The sequence below is a fragment of the Galeopterus variegatus genome, unplaced genomic scaffold, assembly GCF_000696425.1.
Source record: "Galeopterus variegatus unplaced genomic scaffold, G_variegatus-3.0.2 Scaffold98, whole genome shotgun sequence".
Taxonomy (NCBI): Eukaryota; Metazoa; Chordata; class Mammalia; order Dermoptera; family Cynocephalidae; genus Galeopterus; species Galeopterus variegatus.
The window spans coordinates 666,378-686,260 of NW_007726209.1; the positions used below are offsets into that span (position 1 = coordinate 666,378).

Sequence of the window (19,883 nt, forward strand, 5' to 3'; positions counted from 1 at the left end):
GGTACGGGGGCAACACTGGGGGTTGCGATCCGTTGCCGGACACGGAAAAAAAGACAAAAGACAAAAAAAAAAAAAAAGAATGTGTGGACATCTTCATGAGGGAGGAACACATTCCCCTGCATGTACTTTCACTTTGCAATAAAGCCCTACTTTGAATGTTTCGACTGTATGTCCCTCTTCCTTTCCCTTCACTATATGTGTGCTCACAGAGCAATGCAGGTTCTTCCTGGTCCCATGAAAGACTTTTCTTCATGATAGGACCAAGAACCTAAAACTGCTGTCTCCTATCAGTTTGGGAGGTGGAGCCTTGCGTGGTGATTAGGTTATGAAGGTGGAACCCTCATGAATGGAATTAGTGCCTTTCTAAAAGGGACCCCAAAGAGCTTTTCATTCTGTCCTCTGTTCAAAATTAGTTGGGAACTCAAGAATCCTTCTGGAAAGGTTTTATTCTCAGGTTTCAAAAGGGACTTGGGTCTTGAAACATTATGGTTCCATACTAGCTGACCCTATACTTCCAGCCTCTAAAGTAGAAGAGGAATGGCATGGAAGATAATAGGAATACATGGAAATTCATGTCTCTCTTTTAGAAAGCATAGCAGGCAGGGTACTACTAACAGAAGCCTTTTCTGAACTTGGTCTCTATTATCATCTTTATCTCAGTGTTCTTAGGTATCCCTTGCCTGAAAACACTAAAACCCAGCCTCTTAACTCATGCAGGCTATGGATCATAGTAAGTAGGTCGGTAACTTGGCTCAAGTTCAAGATTTACCTTGCGATTCAACATTCCCCACATAAGGGTGTCTAGAGTCCCATTTGCAATAAGATAGTGAATATTCACAGAACTGCACTGTCCAATTCGGTGAGCACGGTCTTCTGCTTGTTTTATATGTCCAGGGTCCCAATACAACTCAGCAAATATAACATGACTTGCAGCAGTAAATGTTAAACCCTAAGCAAAATAAAGCGAGGAAACTGAGATGCAAATAAATTAAGAATATAACACAAAGCCATATATAATAAAGACTTGCCAAACATGTTAAATGGAGAAGAGAACATTGAAGGACTTAAAAACCAATCAGTCATTCATTTTAGGCCAGATCAAGAAGACTTAATTCATGAAAGGCAAATGAAGACTCCTTATTGCAAGATAGCCAGGTGAGCTACAAAAACACATTTAAAAGGTATTTCAATATTTCAACAGTCAGCTTGATGGATATATTTGTATATAAACTAAATCATTTTATCCTCTCATGTAGATTAGATTCACATCACCACTGGAAAATCTAATAAAATACATTATAAACGAGAGTATAATTTCTAACACATGGTATCCATAGCAACTAGGCAGAGAGCATTGACATCCTCTTCATTTAATTCACATTGCCGTGCTATAAAGCAAGAAAATCATGTCTCCAGTCATACTATTTTTTTCTGTAAAATTCCTCACGTTACATCTGAAGACTCTTAAGTTTACTGCCTTATATCTCAATATATATAATACAATTGTGTTTTTTGTGCAATTGCATTTTACATGAGTTTGAAATAGCATGACATAAAAATTAACTGTCTTATTTTATAAGCAATATAGGAAATATGGCAAATCTCCTCAAACTAAAAATGTGTCAAAAATGCGTGACTTTAAAGTTGGTAGGCTGAGTGAAATGTGAACTATACTTATGCTATTGCCATATAGTAGTAAATATTGGGTGGTCAACAGAAACATCTACCATCCTCTGGGAGTACCATCTAATCCATGCTGTTGTTCACATGCACTGGAATTTCTGTGAGTGAGTGCCTTTTGTGACTGCTATGCTATTATTTTGATATGTCATTTTAACTTAAAATATTTTCATCTCATATAACAATCATATTAGCATTCAATAAATGGTGGCACTAGTTCTCAAGCTGCAAAATTCACCGAAAATCAGTCACTTTGGAAAAGAAATTAGAAAAAATAGAGCCAGAACAACCATGATTCTAAACTGTGCTGCCACCTAGGACTAAAAATGCCACAAATATTAGAGATAATGGTTAAAAAATAAGTAGTACTTAAAGAGGGGCACATTTAAGCTTGTAAAAAGTATCATATGACCATACAAGCATAAAGGGAAAATATGCTGACAAGATCAACATCACTCTAAGAAGCTGCTAAACTGCAATATTTAGAAAGATTCACAGGGCCGGCCCGTGGCTCACTCGGGAGAGTGCGGTGCTGATAACACCAAGGCCACGGGTTCGGATCCCATATAGGGATGGCCAAATAAATAAATAAATAAATAAATAAATAAATAAATAAATAAATAAATAAATAAATAAATAAATAAATAAATAAATAAATAAATAAATAAATAAATAAATAAATAAATAAATAAATAAATAAATAAATAAATAAATAAATAAATAAATAAATAAATAAATAAATAAATAAATAAATAAATAAATAAATAAATAAATAAATAAATAAATAAATAAATAAATAAATAAATAAATAAATAAATAAATAAATAAATAAATAAATAAATAAATAAATAAATAAATAAATAAATAAATAAATAAATAAATAAATAAATAAATAAATAAATAAATAAATAAATAAATAAATAAATAAATAAATAAATAAATAAATAAATAAATAAATAAATAAATAAATTAATTAATTAAAAAAAAAGATTCACAGCACCAAGAACAAAGGCCTTTCTACTTTCCTTTATTCCTACAAAGATATCAGTCTTCAAGTATATGAGTCTTGAAGTATATAAGGTTTTCAGGAATACACCTTTGAATAAAATGTGAGTGCCCTGTACATTCTTAATTTCAAAGTCTTTTATTTTTTAATTTTTTTTTTCAATTTCAAAAAGTCCCAGACTCTCTTGTCTGGCTTTCTCCTACTTATCTCCCCTCCTATGAGTACTCCATTTCTAATTTTAACCTCTTTTTGATAATATTCTCTATGGCTAGAAATAATATTTTAACAAATATAAAACTCAGATTACTGGAAGTTTAACACAAGGGAAGTGTTGAGGAAACCCTCCTTTTGGCTAGAACTCCTAGTGCATTCTAGAACTGGTTCACCCTCATGGAGTTTGTCTGTACATACCATTTTTTATACATAGTTAGCTGGGTAAAAGCAGATTTCTGGCATATACCAGGTTGGATGCACAGTAGTATGCTCAATTACTTTTCTCTGTGTTAAATATCCTGGCTCAGACATTTACATCAAAATATTTTGGAATGTTAGCAGAAAAAAAGTCCAGAAGAATCATCTTACATACTGTGGCAGAGACTGACATTGCTTTCCCTAATATCTATTCTTCTTATTCCTTTGTAACAAAACACCTGATTTTTAGCAGGGCTACCTGGCATAAAGGCTAGTCTTTCCAGCTTCCCTTGAAATTAGTTGTGGACATGGGACTAACTGCAGGCCAATGAGATGCAGTGTCCCTTTCTGCGGTTGGCTGCCTGGACTTCAGGATGATGGAGGAACTCTAGCAGCCCTCTTAGATAAGACTGTGATAAAGCAGAAAGCCAGAAAGGGTATGGGTTCTAAGGACTTTGTGGAACCACCATGCTAGGCTTGGACTGTCTACAGGAGTGAATAAAACTTTGTATATTTAAGTTACTCTTAATTTGAGTTTTCATTTACTTGCAGCCAAACATAATCCTAAGGGAAAAACCAGGGCACTCCATAAAAAGTTCTGCAATGGAAGAGTTCTTTCCCCTCAGGCCACCTTGCCTCACAGACCCTGATGAAACACAACCAAGTAAGACAAGTGCTATAAGAAAGGTATGAGAAAATTCTATGCACACTCAAAGGAAGGAAAAAGATCATGAAAAAGTATTACAACCAAAATACTCCTCTCAGAAATTCTTTTCCTTGAGAACTTAGGAAGATTTGAGTCAAAGATGTTGAGCCTTCTTTGTATTATACATTCTGGCACTCTCTGACATAGAATATTTATTACACTAGACATTTAGATAAAAAGTTACAAGTTTACAAACCAAAGTTATAGTTAATGGCCTTTTTATTATCTCAACAACATTTCATTATCAAATTCAGACCTGAAATTTCTTACCTGACCAGCAGCCTGAATGCTTAGGATAGCCACACGAATATCAGGATCCTTTTGAAATTGATTAACCAGATGTATTCTTTCTGAAGATGGAACACTTCCATCTATCCTAATGTAACGGGTCTAGCATCAAAAAGAGAAATGGCAAAATTAGGACAAGCCCTTATGCACTTATTTCATTTTATGTATTTTACAGCTTATTTTTATGATCCCATTAAAAAAATGGGAATTGGTTAAGATGATAGGTTGGTGAATGCTATACAAGAAGAATCTTAACCAACTTTCTTAATAGCTTCTTATAACAATTTCTTATTTTTTAATCTTTTAAGCTACTTGAGGATAGAGTTATTTCTAATTCATCTTTATACCATCAATGCCAAGGGTAATGCATCATATATAGCAGAAGCTCCACAAATCTTTTTTGAATTAAGCTAATGTTGTCTTCAGTAAAATTCTATGTAAAGTGAAATGTAAACTTTAAAGGATGGATCAGACTAAAAAAGTTATAGGATTACAAATTAAAAATAAAGCCAGACGGGGGCCGGCCCAGTGGCGCACTGCTACAGTGCGCCGCATGGGAGCATGGCGGCGCTCCTGCCGAGGGTTCAGATCCCACGTACAGACCGGCCGCTCACTGGCTGAGCAAGGTGCGGGAGCGACACCGAGGGTTGCGATCCCGTTGCTGGTCCCGGTCCGGTACGGGCGCGACACTGAGGGTTGCAATCCGTTGCCGGTCACGAAGAAAAGACAAAAAAAATAAAAAATAAAAAATAAAATAAAATAAAGCCAGACGTGAGAAAGGACAAAGATGATTCTGCCCACGTATTAAAGATTCATGAAGAATAGTGTATTTATTTTTTTAATATCCCAAATATTAACTAGGAAAATATCACTTTTAATCTACCACTTGAGTTCTCTTTCTTCACATTAAATTTAAAAGAAATATGTGACACGGTCATCTCCACTGAAGTGGGAAACTGAGACACCCATAGAAATCTTTAAAAAGTAGGGAAACAAGTGTTAAACTGAACATTGTTGTCTTCAAGAATGATTTGAGTTGAGAAAAGGGAGCAATCAGTCTGTGTTAGAATAGCTAAAAGGAATTCCTTACTCAACTTCCTAAAAACAAGGATAAGCCCTAAATTTCAAATAATCTCATTCATATATGCACTTCTATGGGAAACATAGCCTTAAATAGTTGAGACATACAAACATTCACTTTTATAAGGGAATATCAGTGTTAAATAACATGTCCCTTATTAACTTTCTGCTTTCACAAAGCAAATACAAATTGACCGGGGGTCCATTTAATATCCATTAAAGGACATTATAAAATCCTCAGAGGGTCTTTCTAAAGAAAAATATAATCATGTGATGCATAACAATATTTCAGTCAACAATGGGCAGCATATACACATACAGCAGTAGTCCCATAAGATTACAATGAAGCTGAAAAATTCCTATCCCTAGTGATGTAGCCTTTGTCATGTCATAGCATAAGGCATTACTCAAATATTTGTGGTGATGCTGGTGTAAACAAACCTACTGCAATATATGTCAAGGAGTGCCTAACTTACCCATGAGGTGACCGTCCCAAAGGTAGGTCACACCTTTTAGATAGAAGGCCAAGCATCTGACACATTAGGTCTGACCTCAAGTAGACAGGTTGTTGTCTACTTTAGAATTCCTGCATTTTTAAATGATTCCTACCCATCCCCATAGCAAAGTAGTAGTTAATAACAGCTAACGCTCACTGCATGCTTGCTGAGTGCCACATACTATCGCTACATATAATTAAATTTTTATAACGTGTGGGCAGTATTATTCTAATCCTCATTTAACAGATGAGGAAAGTAAGACACAGAGAGACTTAGTAACATAATTAGAGGGCCCATACTCAAGCAGCTGGTGGCCAAAGTAGATAATAGGAAAATTCATTGCTGTTTCCTTTCATTACATACTTTCAAACAATGATGATACCACCTAAGGATGCATTTCTCAGATCATATCACTATTGTTAAGTGACACATGACTGTACATTGTTAGGGTGGGGAGAGTTTGGGAGAAATTTACCTACAACTCCATGAATACCTGCATTTTTAACTCTTAATAAAGCTAAATGGGATTCTAAACTCATCAGTAAAATGGATGTGGAAAAAGAGACAGACTATCATACTTGGAACAGAGTCTAGTAGTTTTAAGGTATAATAGAGATAGAATCGGAATAAGAAAACATTATGAATCTAACTTACTGCCCAATCATTTAAAAATTATTTCTAAGGTTAACTCTTCCTCAGAGGGTGTTTTACAGATACTGTATGATAGTCAATGAGAAAGAACCTATTAATGTATAGCACTTTATAACACTGCTATCATAAATCCTTCTATGAGAGAAAGATTAGAATTACTTCTTTGGTAATATTAACAAACATATTAGCTAATGCTTTAAAAATATATACAAAGTTTTAAAAAACATGGTTTTATTCCCCACTTAAAAAAATCTACCTACACAGGCAACGGCTCTGTTGCTATATGTAATATTAAGCTCACACAATTTGAAATTTCTTTTAGCTGCTTCAGAACATCCCAAGAAGCCCTCAGCATTTAAAGAGAACATATCACAGGTTTTAACTTTTACAGAAAAAATGGAAGATGTTGTCACCGATAGGAATATTAGAAATGAAGGTGGACCTAAGAAAATGCAGTAAGGACATCTGGTTTGGTGGAATTAACCTAATAAATTACCTGGGCTATATGCTAAATCTTAATAATCATTTTCTATTGATGATACTGCCTGGAAGTTTAAAAGGTATGGCTGCAGTTGGACACTAAAATTGGCTGAATTCATTCTTCTTTTCCCATCTATGTCAGCCACATTCAAGGGCCACCATTAAGTAAACAAAAAATATAACTTTCAACTGCCTACACCACTCTCAAAATGTATATCCAGGAACAAAAACAGAATTCACCTTATAGCCTACCAAGGCAGCATATCTTTAATCAATCTAGATAATTATAAATGGAAAATTATAAGATTGGTATAAAAGAGAAAATTTATTAGTAAATCCTTATAATAGTAATATTAGTATAACTTGCAAAAAAATTTTAATAATTTATATACTATCATCTATAGAAGGCAAAAAAACCCTCCCCTCAATTATGAGACTATAATTAATGCTTAATATAGTAAAAATATGCATTGTAAAAAGTACTTTATAGAAAAACAGTAACATACCTTGTTTTCAATGACTGCTTCTGTGCAAGCTTGTAGCATGCTTAAATGGTGAGCAAAAACCAGAAATTTAAGTGAATCATTCTGAAGCATCATCTTAATATAATCCTTTACAGCACCTGCCTAAATATTAAAAGTTATACTTTATTAATGTCATAAAAATATTATTAAAAACTCACGTCACTTATCACTTTAAAAAAATGCCTCAAAAATCAGTAAGTTTCTATGAACTTCTAGCTGCTTTGTTCCCTAGGTAGCCTAAGAAAGTAGAAGCCCATACGTAAGGAACATGTAGAAGAAGAGGGATAAGAGGGGAAAAAAATCTGAGAAGTAAAACAAGAACAAGACAAGGATGAAGACAGGGAAAAAACAAGAAAAGAGGTTCAGTGGAAAGGAGGCAGACAAGTAGGCTATGGCCAAGAAGGAGTTAGCAGTTTTGTTTAAAAGGTGGTTTTCAAAAAAGCTTATATGGAAGACTAAATGGAGTAGAGTTAATGAGAAAATGGAAAGTGGAGGGGGTTAGCAAGAAATTTGTTATTGGACACAAAGAATGATTACATTTTATAATGATGCATATACTAATTATCCTGGTCTGATCATCACATATTGTATACAGGTATTGATATTCAACTCTGTACCCCCACAAATATGTATAATCAATTATATTTCAATAAAAAAAACCCAGATGAATAGCATTTTTTTAAAGGGAACACTGAAAAAGAATAAGAAATCTGGGACTGAAGCTTAAGTTTTAAGGAAAGTTGGTTTATTTTTTTAACTTAAGAAACTTAGGTGGACTCACAAAAAGGCAGTTAAAAGAGTGGATAGGCTAAAAGAAATGGAACATGAGGGCATTTAGCTTGTTTCTGGGATGGAAAAAGTTCCAGAAGAGCCTGGAGTGATGGAATCAAGAACACAGGAGGGAGGTCTGAGAGAACAGGGGGAAATACAGAGAAATTATGAGGTAGAAGAAAGAAAATCAAGAAAGTTCAGATTGAACAGGCTTTTCTTAGTTAACTTTGTTAACTTAGTTAACCAAGCTACCTATTAAGAGTGAGAAATCAATATGGAATAAATTAAACAGGAATTAAATTTAAAGTGGACAGCATGAATTAAATTTAAAACATGAATATAGTATCCCTTAACTGTTAAAAACTAGTTCTTAAAAATTTTGGGAAAAGATGGCAGGCTGAACACATTTAACCTCTGCTCCCTCTCAATGCTATGTTTAAATGAGACATATGTATAAATAAAAGTATATAGAGACAAAGAGAACTGGAGAAAGGCAAATAGCAACAAAAGCTTAGAAGCTTAGAAGTAGATGCTATCTGGTAAGTGATTAACCAATCTGACAGATCCTAAGCTGGCAATATGGAAAGTGGAAAAGCATCTAGTTTACACCAAAGTCACCTAAAAAGGCCCAAGAAATGGCACCTCTGGATTGGGGACAGGAGTAAGACTAGGACAGGAGAACTTGCTGAAAGCATGTTGAAGTAGTTAATTATGTACAACACTGCTCCATATCCTCTCTCTATCCATTCCACACAATAGGTGACTACCCTAACTATCCTAGCAGAAAAATAGAGATTTATTCTCTGGAGAAGGTAAAACAAGAGGGTATCTGGATGGAGAAATTCCATATTGATGATAGGTATACCTTACAAAAATCAAGGGGATTAAATGAAAGTTATATAAAATTACTAAGATCTATTCCTTTTTCAGCCTTCTTAGCCCCCACACATACCAAAATGGACAGACAGGCTTATGCCCTTTAAATAGGAGAGCAAAATCATATACAATGAATATTTTCTGGGGAATCTGACCAGCCAAGGAGGAAAAAACTACAGATACTGATATTAGGGGTTTCCCAACAATACATCCCAGTCGGATCACTATTGAGGGCCATAGTCTATCAGCCATACCCATGCACAGAGTTTCCAGGCAACATTTAGTGTTTCTTGTAAATATAAGCAAACTCAAGGGTTCAGATCCCCTTACCAGCTAGATGCCAAAGAAAAAAACAGAAAGAAAAAAAAAAAGAATTAAAAAAAAGAATACACACACACACACACACACACACACACACACACACATATGCAAACAACCAAGAATCACCAGACATTTGTAGAAAGCAACCTGTATGAACAGATCAACATTGCAGAGAGAAGAAAACTAGAAGAGATTGCAATTATAAAACAAGAACAGGATGCTACAAAAAAGAAACAGAGGAAAAAAGTGATCTCAGAAATTAAAAATATAAGGGCAGAAATTTAAAATTCACTGGTTATTAAACTGAGAAAATCTCTCAGAAAGCAGATAGAAAATACGTAAAGTACAAAAAAATTAGGGGATCAGGCCATGAAGGCAATATATGAATAATTAAAGTCCCAGAAAACAATAAAGAGAAAACAGAAGAAAGAAAATAATTGAAGAAATAATGTTTCACAGAAATTAAGGGCATGAGTTTCCAAAATGGAGAACAGTAAAGAGCCATTGAGTATCTTTTACAGTAAATGAAAATGGACCCAGAGTAAGGCCCATCATGAAATTTTAGAATAGTGGGGAAAAGAAATGATCCTATAAGCCTCTAGGGAGGGGAGAGAGAAAAATTTTATAGAATCAAAATAGAATAAAAACTTAAACTGAATTGGATTTCTCTACACCAATATTAGATATTCAGAAAGAAAAAGATTTCTAAAAATTTTATATCTAGCCAAATTAAAAATCAGGTATAAAGGTAGAATTAAGATTTTTTAAATGTGCAAGGTACTAAAATAATTCACCTTCAATGTACCCTTTCTTGGCAGGCTACTGTAGAATGTGCTCCAGCAAAACAAGAAAGTAAACACAGAAAGAATATAATATCAAGGCAAGAAGTGATTCAGCGCAAGTGAGAAATAAAGAAAATCTCTAGGACAGGAGCTCTGCAGCAGACCTAAAGAGCAATTGGAGGGGGAGAGAAAACCCTGACAATGAACTCCCAAGGAGGAAGGGGAGGAAAAGAAAAACCCTGACAATTAACTCCAAAGAAAATAAAATGAGTTGTGGAAGAAATAAAACATATCTATGGTATATCACATGGTTCACCCGTAAATATTGTAAACATGGTTCTAACAAAATACCTGGTGAATAATGATCAAGCCAAAATTAGTATAAATTGCTATAAAATCAGTAGAACTATTTTTCACTTTGACAGAAGGACAGGAATAGATGAAAGGTTATGTGGGGGAGGGTGGAGCAGAGGGGGATAAAACTAAAATTTTATCTTCCATGTTGAGATGCTAATTGATGACAGCTAAAATTACAAAGCAAGCAGTAACACAAACTACGAAGCAATATAAGCATGGTGTTGAGGGATTTGAAGTAAACACTAGAAAATCAGGTAGAAGAATAGAAAGTGGTTGCCTCTGGGGAATAAGGTTAGGGGACCGTTATTTTTTTGGAATGGCTATTTCTGGTCATTAAACTATGATACTATGCAGTGTTGGTAATAATAAAAAATATTAAAATGAGGGCATTTCAAAATTGGGAAATACCTATTCAAAATTCATATATATATATGACTATAAAGTTTTATTCCGCCAGCTACACTTTGCATGTCTAAATTATCTTTTTTTTTTTTTTTTTCCTTTTTGTCTTTTTTCGTGTCTGGCAACGGATCGCAACCCTCAGTGTCGCACCCGTACCGGACCGGGACCGGCAACGGGATCGCAACCCTCGGTGTTGCGCCACACCTCGCTCAGCCAGTGAGCAGGAACCGGTCTGTATGTGGGATCCGAACCCTCGACGGGAGCGCCGCCACGCTCCCAAGTGGCGCACTGTAGCAGTGCGCCACCGGGCCGGCCCTGCATGTCTAAATTTTCTAAACCACAGAAATTCATCATACAATGAGACTGGAAGCTGTTAAGAACTTTAGCCTTGGATTTCAGTGCCTCAGAAAGTGGAAATGAAGCCCTCTCAAAACAAGGAGTTATAAATTCTGGATATGTTCTCATGGCAACTGAACCATTTTAATAAAGTGCATGTTTACCTAAAGAGCTATATTTACTGTGATAAGGCTTTCAAAAGGTACATGTCAAGTTGGAGTATTTTTAAGGTACATTCATTACTATCCAGTCCAGACATACAAACTATATATGATCATTGTACCCCAGTCTCAGCTGCATTCCCCCTCCTCTTCCCAAGTGAGCTATTTCTGCCAGAGACCCCTCCACAGATACCACCTTCGCCCCATCACAACCAGAGTTGTTGATGCCAAAGCTCAAGCCCCCTGTTCCTCATTCCTTTCCACCACTGTTTCAGAAAGCTTATGGTTACTATTATACTATAAAGTTCAATTACATAACTGGCTAAACAGGCTCTTGGGACTAACCTAGCACCTTAACCATCTTTGTGATGTTGCTTCCTAGGAGAAAATGTATTTGTAGTGCCAAAATTTCTATGTAGCAAATTAAATTTTAGGATTCTCTTAGGTTGGAGATTGCATAGGTTTGCATTTTAAAATGTACTATACATGCACTTTAACTGTCTTGATTTTATTCTAATCAAAACTGTCACTGCATTGTCAGATTTTAAATGATCTGAACAGGAATTTGCTTGCAGATCATCTTAGATACATAGTATGTGGAATGGTAAATCCTGATAATGATAAGCATCTTGGTTATGCTAGTTCAGGTTTGGTAGAGTTGCAGAAAATGCATGTGTTCACAAATCTATTTTACTTTATTTTACTAAAATTGGCCTGTTAGTAATGGGTCTGTTAGTTGCAAGTCTAATTTAAGTAATTAATGAAGACTACACACTATCTCTTTTTTACAGAAATACTGAAATGAAGAGAATAAGTTGTAATATTTGTTAAATTATTTTAGTGAAGAAGTGTACATCATATTTTAACCACATAAAAGTAGTTAAAGAAGGGCCGGCCCGTGGCTCACTCGGTAGAGTGCGGTGCTGATAACACCAAGGCCACGGGTTCAGATCCTATATAGGGATGGCCGGTTTGCTCACTGGCTGAGCGTGGTGCTGACAACACCAAGCCAAGGGTTGAGATCCCCTTACCGGTCATCTTTAAAAAAAAAAAAAAAAAAAAAGTAGTTAAAGAAAAACCTACACTGCATTAAGATCTGATGAAAATTACTTGATTTTAAACTGTCAGCTTTTAATCAAATAATAGTGAGGGAAAAAATGAAAGAAAACATCAAATCTGAACTATGTCAAAGACTCTCCTTTGACCAAACTTTAGTTAGGCTCCTTTGAGCCCTCATCTCAACTAAGTCTTGACCTTGGCCTTCTGTGTCCATCCTGTCCTTGACAGACCTAAATAGCACAGTTGTAGCAAGAATCCTGTTCAGTGAGTTTACTGAAAACCCCCCACCCTTGGTATCTGATCAAGTTCCTCATCCCTACCTTTGATGTATATATATGTATATATGATATAAGTCCTTGGCCTGCCTTTAACAAGAATTCTGTTAGGTCAGTTTAGCAAGAATCTCTCTACCCTTGATGTCTCCTCTTAGTAATTTTCCATCCACCACCCGCCTCAGCCTATTGGTAAATGGCTATAAAACCCCACTTGTCCTTGTTGTATTTGGAAGTGAGCTCAACTTCTCCCTCTATTGCAACAGAGTTGACCCCTACTGCAGTAGTCTTGAATAAAGGCTTTTAAAACTGTTTTAACAAGTACCAGAATAATTTTTTAACAGCTATAACTTCCAGCTAAGGGGGTACGAGCACAAAAGAAACTTCCCCTGAAGTTCTGAAGTACTCACACCCCAGGCCAGATGGCAGTTTTGTTGCTGGCCACGAGCTTTAAGAAAAGCTCCTCAAGCTCTTCTTAATCAGCCAAAGCTGAATTGTGATTGGTCTAAGCAAGTCTAGCATTTCCATTTCCTCTGCAAGTGATTCTGCTAATAAGACACCAGGAAAGTCTGCTGGGAGCTTCAAAAAACATCCTCAAAGGAGGCTGTCTGGTTAGCTCGGCTGGTTAGAGCACAGCCTTGTATCACCAAGGTCAAGGGTTTGGATCCCCTCACCGGCCAAAGGAAAAAAAGGAAAAAAACCAGAAACATTCTCATTGACAAAGGGACTCTTATGAACATTTTTCCTTACTGTGGATATGATGTCTTAGAACTGCAGCACTCATGTTGGGACCACCACAGGAGCTGTGGAGTGCAAGTGGTGAATAAGGACAGCCTAAGCAGAAAGACAAAAGAACAGCTTTCTCTCTCTCTCTCTCTCTCTCTTTTTTTTTTTTTTAAAGATGACCGGTAAGGGGTCATCTTTGACTTGGTGTTAACCCTTGACTTGGTGTTGTCAGCACCACGCTCACCCAGTAAGCAACCGGCCATCCCTATATGGGATCAGAACCCGTGGCCTTGGTGTTATCAGCACCACACTCTCCCGAGTGAGCCACGGGCCGGCCCTTTCTCTCTTTTTTTAAAAATAGCTTTACTGAGATATAATTCACATACCATAAAATACACTCTTTTAAAATGTTCAAAGGGTTCACATCTCTGTACTGGCCAGGTGCCAAAAATAAATAAATAAAATAAAGTGTACAATTCAATGGCTTTTAGTGTATTCACAGAATTGTATCTACATCATCAGAATCCATTTTAGGACATTTTCATTATCCTAAAAATAATCCCTTCACTTCTCAGCTGTCACTCCGTACGTCCCCATTACTCCCAGCTCTAGGCAAACACTAATCTACTTTCTGTCTCTATAGATTTGACTATTTTGGACATTTCATATAAATGGAATCATACAATATGTGTTTTTTTATGACTGGCTTCTTTAACTTAGCATAATGTTTTCAATCCATGTTGTAGCATACATCAATACTTTCTTTTTTAATATCAGATAATATTCCATAATATGAATATATGCATTTTATTTATCCATTAATCAATAGATAGCCTCTCTGTCTCTCCTGTTTTTATTCATTTATCTAGCACCCCTTATATAATTTCTTATTTATTTATTTTGTGATAGCTGATTTACCTTTTATTCTCTAAAATCATCTTAAATGAGGAAAGGAATGTACCAAAGTAAAAATCAATATGCATTGTTTATTCAGTCCTGCCCCCTGCCTCTGCAGCCCACCGCAAAAGAAAGGCTTAGAAATTTGTCTTTCACTGTCCCCTCCCCTTGCCCTTTTGAACATTTTCAAATCTGACAGAAGACAGCCTTCAGGGAAGATTGGTAGTTCCATACTATTATGTCAGATCTTTGGATATTTTTGCAGAGCCCCATGAAAAAACTTTCCAGTAGAAAACAACAGTATCACTTCAAAATGTAGTTCAGGTAAACTACTGGAAGTATTATTTTCTTATCTCAAAGCATGCTTTATTTCCTTATGAATATATCTGTAAATAGAATTCTAATACCTCTAATACATTTAATCTTTTGACACTGTTCAAAAAGCAACCCATTGAGATGCACATGAATATAATACCCTGAATAAGACAGCAGTTACAACTTAGTATCTTAACAAATACAATTTTACAAAAGATCCTGGGATCTTAAACTTCTCCATAAAACTTTTTGGAACAAGTTATAATAAAGCAATCATTCAGTCTTTATCTATCTATCAATCATTAATTAATTTAGCAAGGATAGATGAGGGAGAACATTCCCGTGAATAACATAAATCCACTGGGTTTACCCCAACTTTGACAAAGTGAGAAAGTAAAGCCAATAGTATTATAAACTCTAAAAAAACTGTTTTCATGAAAGTTGATTTCAAATTTCAAGGAAGTTTGATGATAAAAGTCATTGATCAAAACCAGCTAATCTAATTCTTTTAAAATGAATTCAGTTTTTAAAAATCATTCCTGATTTCTTTCAAAACTCCATCCACCAGTTACATCAATAAAGTAATCAACTTTGTACTACTAAAGTATAAACATGGATAAACCTTATCTGGGTGTTAAAAATTATAATACATAGAATGTACAGACTTTAATTCTGAATCTTCTCCATGCTCACACAGATGCTGAAAAATCACTTCTCTCTCTAAGGCAAATCTGTACCTATGATTCCAAACTGACCTAATTCCTACCACCTCAAAAACCTTGTATCACTCCTATCACTCCTCCTTCTCAATCGGATATTTCCTCATCTTTAATAAAGCCTTCTTTCATTCCACATCACCATACAGCTAACATACTATCTCTTTCCTGCTCTATAATGACAACATTATTGTTTTATTTCCACTTTATTGACTATTACTGATCATCTACTACTAATTTAATGAACAGGAGGTAGACTGTCCCCGGTTCAGAACCAGAGACCCTTTCCTAAACAACAGAGCTAGCATAGGGAGAGACATTCTTCAGTTTCGTATCATCCCAGGCCCTGTGCAGCAGGGAATATTGCAATGGCCTCATTATACCTCACTGCCTATTATAAATAGGATTCCACCTGTGTTAAGCCGCTGAGGCAATTAAAGAGGAAACACACTTTGTACATAATGGAAATGTGTTTAAAGTAATTTGCCTTCTGGAAAGTTTTTAAAGCACTAAGGAATGCTGGATCCCCAAAGTGACAGGAATTTTAAATTATGGTTTGATTTTAATCATTTTCATACAAAAATAACTGGCATTTCTCTTAAAATGGTTTTCTCTAAAAATGAGACATTACTGTAATGTACCTGAAAATAAGTAAGAGTTAGCTAAACCACACATACCACTTACATCTGTTTTTTTCTAGGCGAGTATTATGCTAATCCTAATCTGAAAAATCTGTTCATTTTGATCCACTGTCATCTCAACAAATATCACAAAACAATAAAAATAATGATATAGAGAAGAAAAGTAATTCTCCTAATTATGAGATTCTTCACTAATTGACTTTTACTAGTAATATAGATTATTTTAGTTTCATTTCCTTTGTTTACTATTTATCATTAAATATTAAATATAGAATAACTAGCCACCTCCTGCAAAACCTATTTAGTCTATAATGTAGGTAAACTGTGTTATTTCCAGTTACTATAGACTCTAACTACTGGATATCAATAATGTTTCTGAGGAAAATGTATTAAGAATTCCAATTTGGTTATGCCATGAACAATTATTTATGGCTGCAGCTCAGGAATGGAAATACACAGTTCCAATTTACATAGGTGGTTGAGGACAGAGGTTCTAACAGGGAGGGAAGAAAAAATGACTAAAAACTCTAGGGAATTGGGATGGCAAGGACTGGCCTTCTGCTGCCATTTGGGAACATAACCCAATCTGGGGATAACTGACTTTTTATGTCTTTTCTTTTCCTTTAAGGATCCTAGGAATTACCTGCCAAATTCTTTTTGATTGTCAATACTTTTGACTTCCAACCAGGGTATCTTATCACAGCCAGGAAATAATCTAAAAGGTTCTTGTGTATATTCTTTTCCCTTAAGCAAGCATTCTATACTCATATTCAGTACAAAGAAAGCTAAGTAAGCAAGCACACAAGTAAAAAATAAGATAGTTATTAACTCTAGGAAAAACAATAGATGTCAAAGAAATGCAATTATAGCTCAACTGTGGAATGTTTAATAGAGTCATTATACTGTAAGCAATGAACACTGATCAATTGAAAAATTATGATCAAAACAAAAATTATGATATGAGAAAATGGAGTAGGGGGAATATATTGCAAATATTTTCTTCAAATCTGTGTCTTACATTTTTATTTTCATGCCAGTGTCTTTCAAACACCATACTTTTTTTTTTTTTACCACCACAAATTTTAAAGATTTGAATCCCATTTTTTCCCTTTAATGTGTGTGCTTTTTGTATCCTATCTAAAAAACTGCCCTACCCAAAGGTTGGGAATATTTTTATGTATGTATGCTACAATGAGTTTTACTATTTTGGCTTTTACATTTAAGTCTATGACTTACCTCAAGTTAATTTTTATGTATGGTATGAAATAATGTTAAGACTTCTCTTTTTCTTATGGTTATCCAATTGTCCTAGTACCATTTATCAAAAAGACTACCATTTCCCCATTGAGTTATCTTGTCTCTTTTCTTAACAGATCAATTGACAATCTATACAACGTTCTATTTCTGGACTCTCTTTTCTGGTTCATTAGTCTATATGTCTATCCTTATGCCAATACCACAAAGTCTTGATTTTTGTAACTTTATAGTAACTATTTTTTTTTTTTTCCTTTTTGTCTTTTTTCGTGTCCGGCAACGGATCGCAACCCTCAGTGTCGCGCCCGTACCGGACCGGACCGGCAACGGGATCGCAACCCTCGGTGCTGCGCCCGCACCTCGCTCAGCCAGTGAGCGGGAACCGGTCTGTATGTGGGATCCGAACCCTCGGCGGGAGTGCCGCCGCGCTCCCAAGCAGCGCACTGTAGCAGTGCGCCACCGGGCCGGCCCTATAGTAACTATTTATACTACGTAGTATGAGTCTTCCAACTTTGTTCAAAATTGTTTTGGCTATAGTAAGTACTTTGCATTGCCACATATATTTTACATTCATCTTGTCAATTTCTATAAAAAAGACTACTGGGATTTTGATTAGAATTGCACTGAATATATAAATTAATTTATGGAGAACCGGCATCTTAACAATATTGAATCTTCTGATTCATGAACATGATCTATCTTGTCATTTATTTAATAATGACACTTTACTTTCTCTAAACAATCTTTTATAGTTTCCACTGCATATATTTTGTTAACTTTATCCTAAATCAGTTCAGGTTTTTTTTTTCATGGTATTGTAAATTGTATTTTTAAAATTTCAATTTCCAATTTTTTATTGCTCATATATGGAACTAGAAATGATTTTCATATATTGAACATGAATCCTGTGACCTTTATAAATTCACTGATTAGTTCTCATAGCTGAAAGTGTTCTTCAATTTTCCACATCCACAATAATGTTATCTGTGAATATGGATAATTTCACTTTTATTACCTTTCAATCTGTATGCCTATTATTTCTTTTTCTAGCCTCAGTGCACAGCTCACACCTCCAGGACAATATTAAAACAGAAGTCATAAAAGCAGACTCTTGTCTTGTTTCTGATCTTAGGGGAACAGCATTGTCTTTCAGCATTAAGTATGATATTAGTTGTATACATTTTCATAAATGGCTTTTATTGGGCTGACCCCATGGCGCACGCTCCCGCCACGGGTTCGGTGCACTCACTGGCTGAGCGTGGTGTGGGTGACACCACACCAAGGGTTGCAATCCCCTTACCGGTCACGAAAAAGACCAAAAAATAAAATAAAATAAAAAAATAAATAAATAAATGGCTTTTATTGGGATGTGAAAATCCCTTTCTATTTTTAATTTGATGAGAGGTTTTATCATGAATGGATGCTGAATTTTCTCAAATGATTCTGTTGGGATAATCATATGGTCTTCCATTTTCCATTGTTATTGTGGTGATTTACAGTAATTGTTTTTTTTTTTTTTCCTTTTTGTCTTTTTTACTGACTGGCAACGGGATCGCAACCCTCGGTTTTGTGCCCGCACTGCGCTCAGCCAGTGAGTGGGAACCGGTCTCCACATGGGATCCGAACCCTTGGCAGGAGTGCCGCCCAAGCGGCGCACTCTCTGGTGCGCCACCGGGCTGGCCCTACAGTAATTGTTTAATCAAATGTTAAATAACCCTTGCATTGCTGGCATAAATACTTTTTACATACTGGTGGATTCAATTTATTAATATCTTGCTAAGAATTTTCACATTTGTGAAGGATACTGACCTGTAGTTTTTTCATGATGAATCTGTTTGGTCTTAGTATCAGTAATCCTAGCTTTACAGAATTAGTTGGGAGGTATTTCTTTTATTTTTTTTTGATTGGTAAGGGGATCGTAACCCCTGGCTTGGTGTTGTCTGCACCACGCTCAGCCAGTGAGCGCACGGGCCATCCCCATATAGGATCCAAACCTGCAGCCTTGGCACTACCAGCACCGCACTCTCCCGAGTGAGCCACGGGGCCAGCCCAGGAGGTATTTCTGTCTCTTCTGTTTTTTAAGAAGTTTTAGAATTGGTTTTCTTTTTACATTAGATGTTTGATGGAAATTAGCAGTGGAAACCACTGAGGCCGAAACTTTCACTGAAGGGTGATTTTTAATTATAAATTAAATTTCTTTAGTTGATACAGGGCTATTCAGATTTTTAATTTCTTTTCGAGTCAGCTATGATATTTATGGAATCTATCCATTCATCTAAGTTTTGATGGTTTTGTTGATATAAAGTTCCCACAATATTCCCTTATTATCTTTTTAATGTCTACAGGGTCTGTAGTGATAGTCTTTTTATTCTGTTTTATTGCTGGTATGGGTAAACCAGTTTTTCCTCTATTTTTATTTTGAAGTTTATAAATTTTATTCATCTTTTTTTTTTTTTTTTTTTTTTTTTTTTTTTTTTTTTTTTTTTTTGTGTTTGCTTGTAGGATGTACATATATATATATATATAAAAACTCTTCCATTTTTTTTTTTTTTTTTTTTTGTCTTTTTTTGTCTTTTTTCCGTGTCCGGCAACGGATCGCAACCCTCAGTGTTGCCCCCGTACCAGACCGGGGACCGGCAACGGGAACGCAAACCCCGGCCGTGCCACCTCGCCC

General features: G+C 35.4%; 1 protein-coding gene across 1 annotated transcript in view; it reads right to left on the reverse strand.

Annotated features, from left to right (window-relative positions):
- The window catches only part of ZRANB3 (zinc finger, RAN-binding domain containing 3), a 250,551-nt gene that overhangs the window by 53,007 nt on the left and 177,661 nt on the right, over window positions 1-19,883 (reverse strand). The window contains exons 9-11 of the mRNA XM_008583513.1: window positions 7,306-7,425; window positions 4,074-4,193; window positions 770-949 (exon numbers count right to left, since the gene is read on the reverse strand). Coding sequence (XP_008581735.1) covers window positions 770-949; window positions 4,074-4,193; window positions 7,306-7,425 — 420 coding nt within the window. The remainder of the gene's footprint in view (window positions 1-769; window positions 950-4,073; window positions 4,194-7,305; window positions 7,426-19,883) is intronic.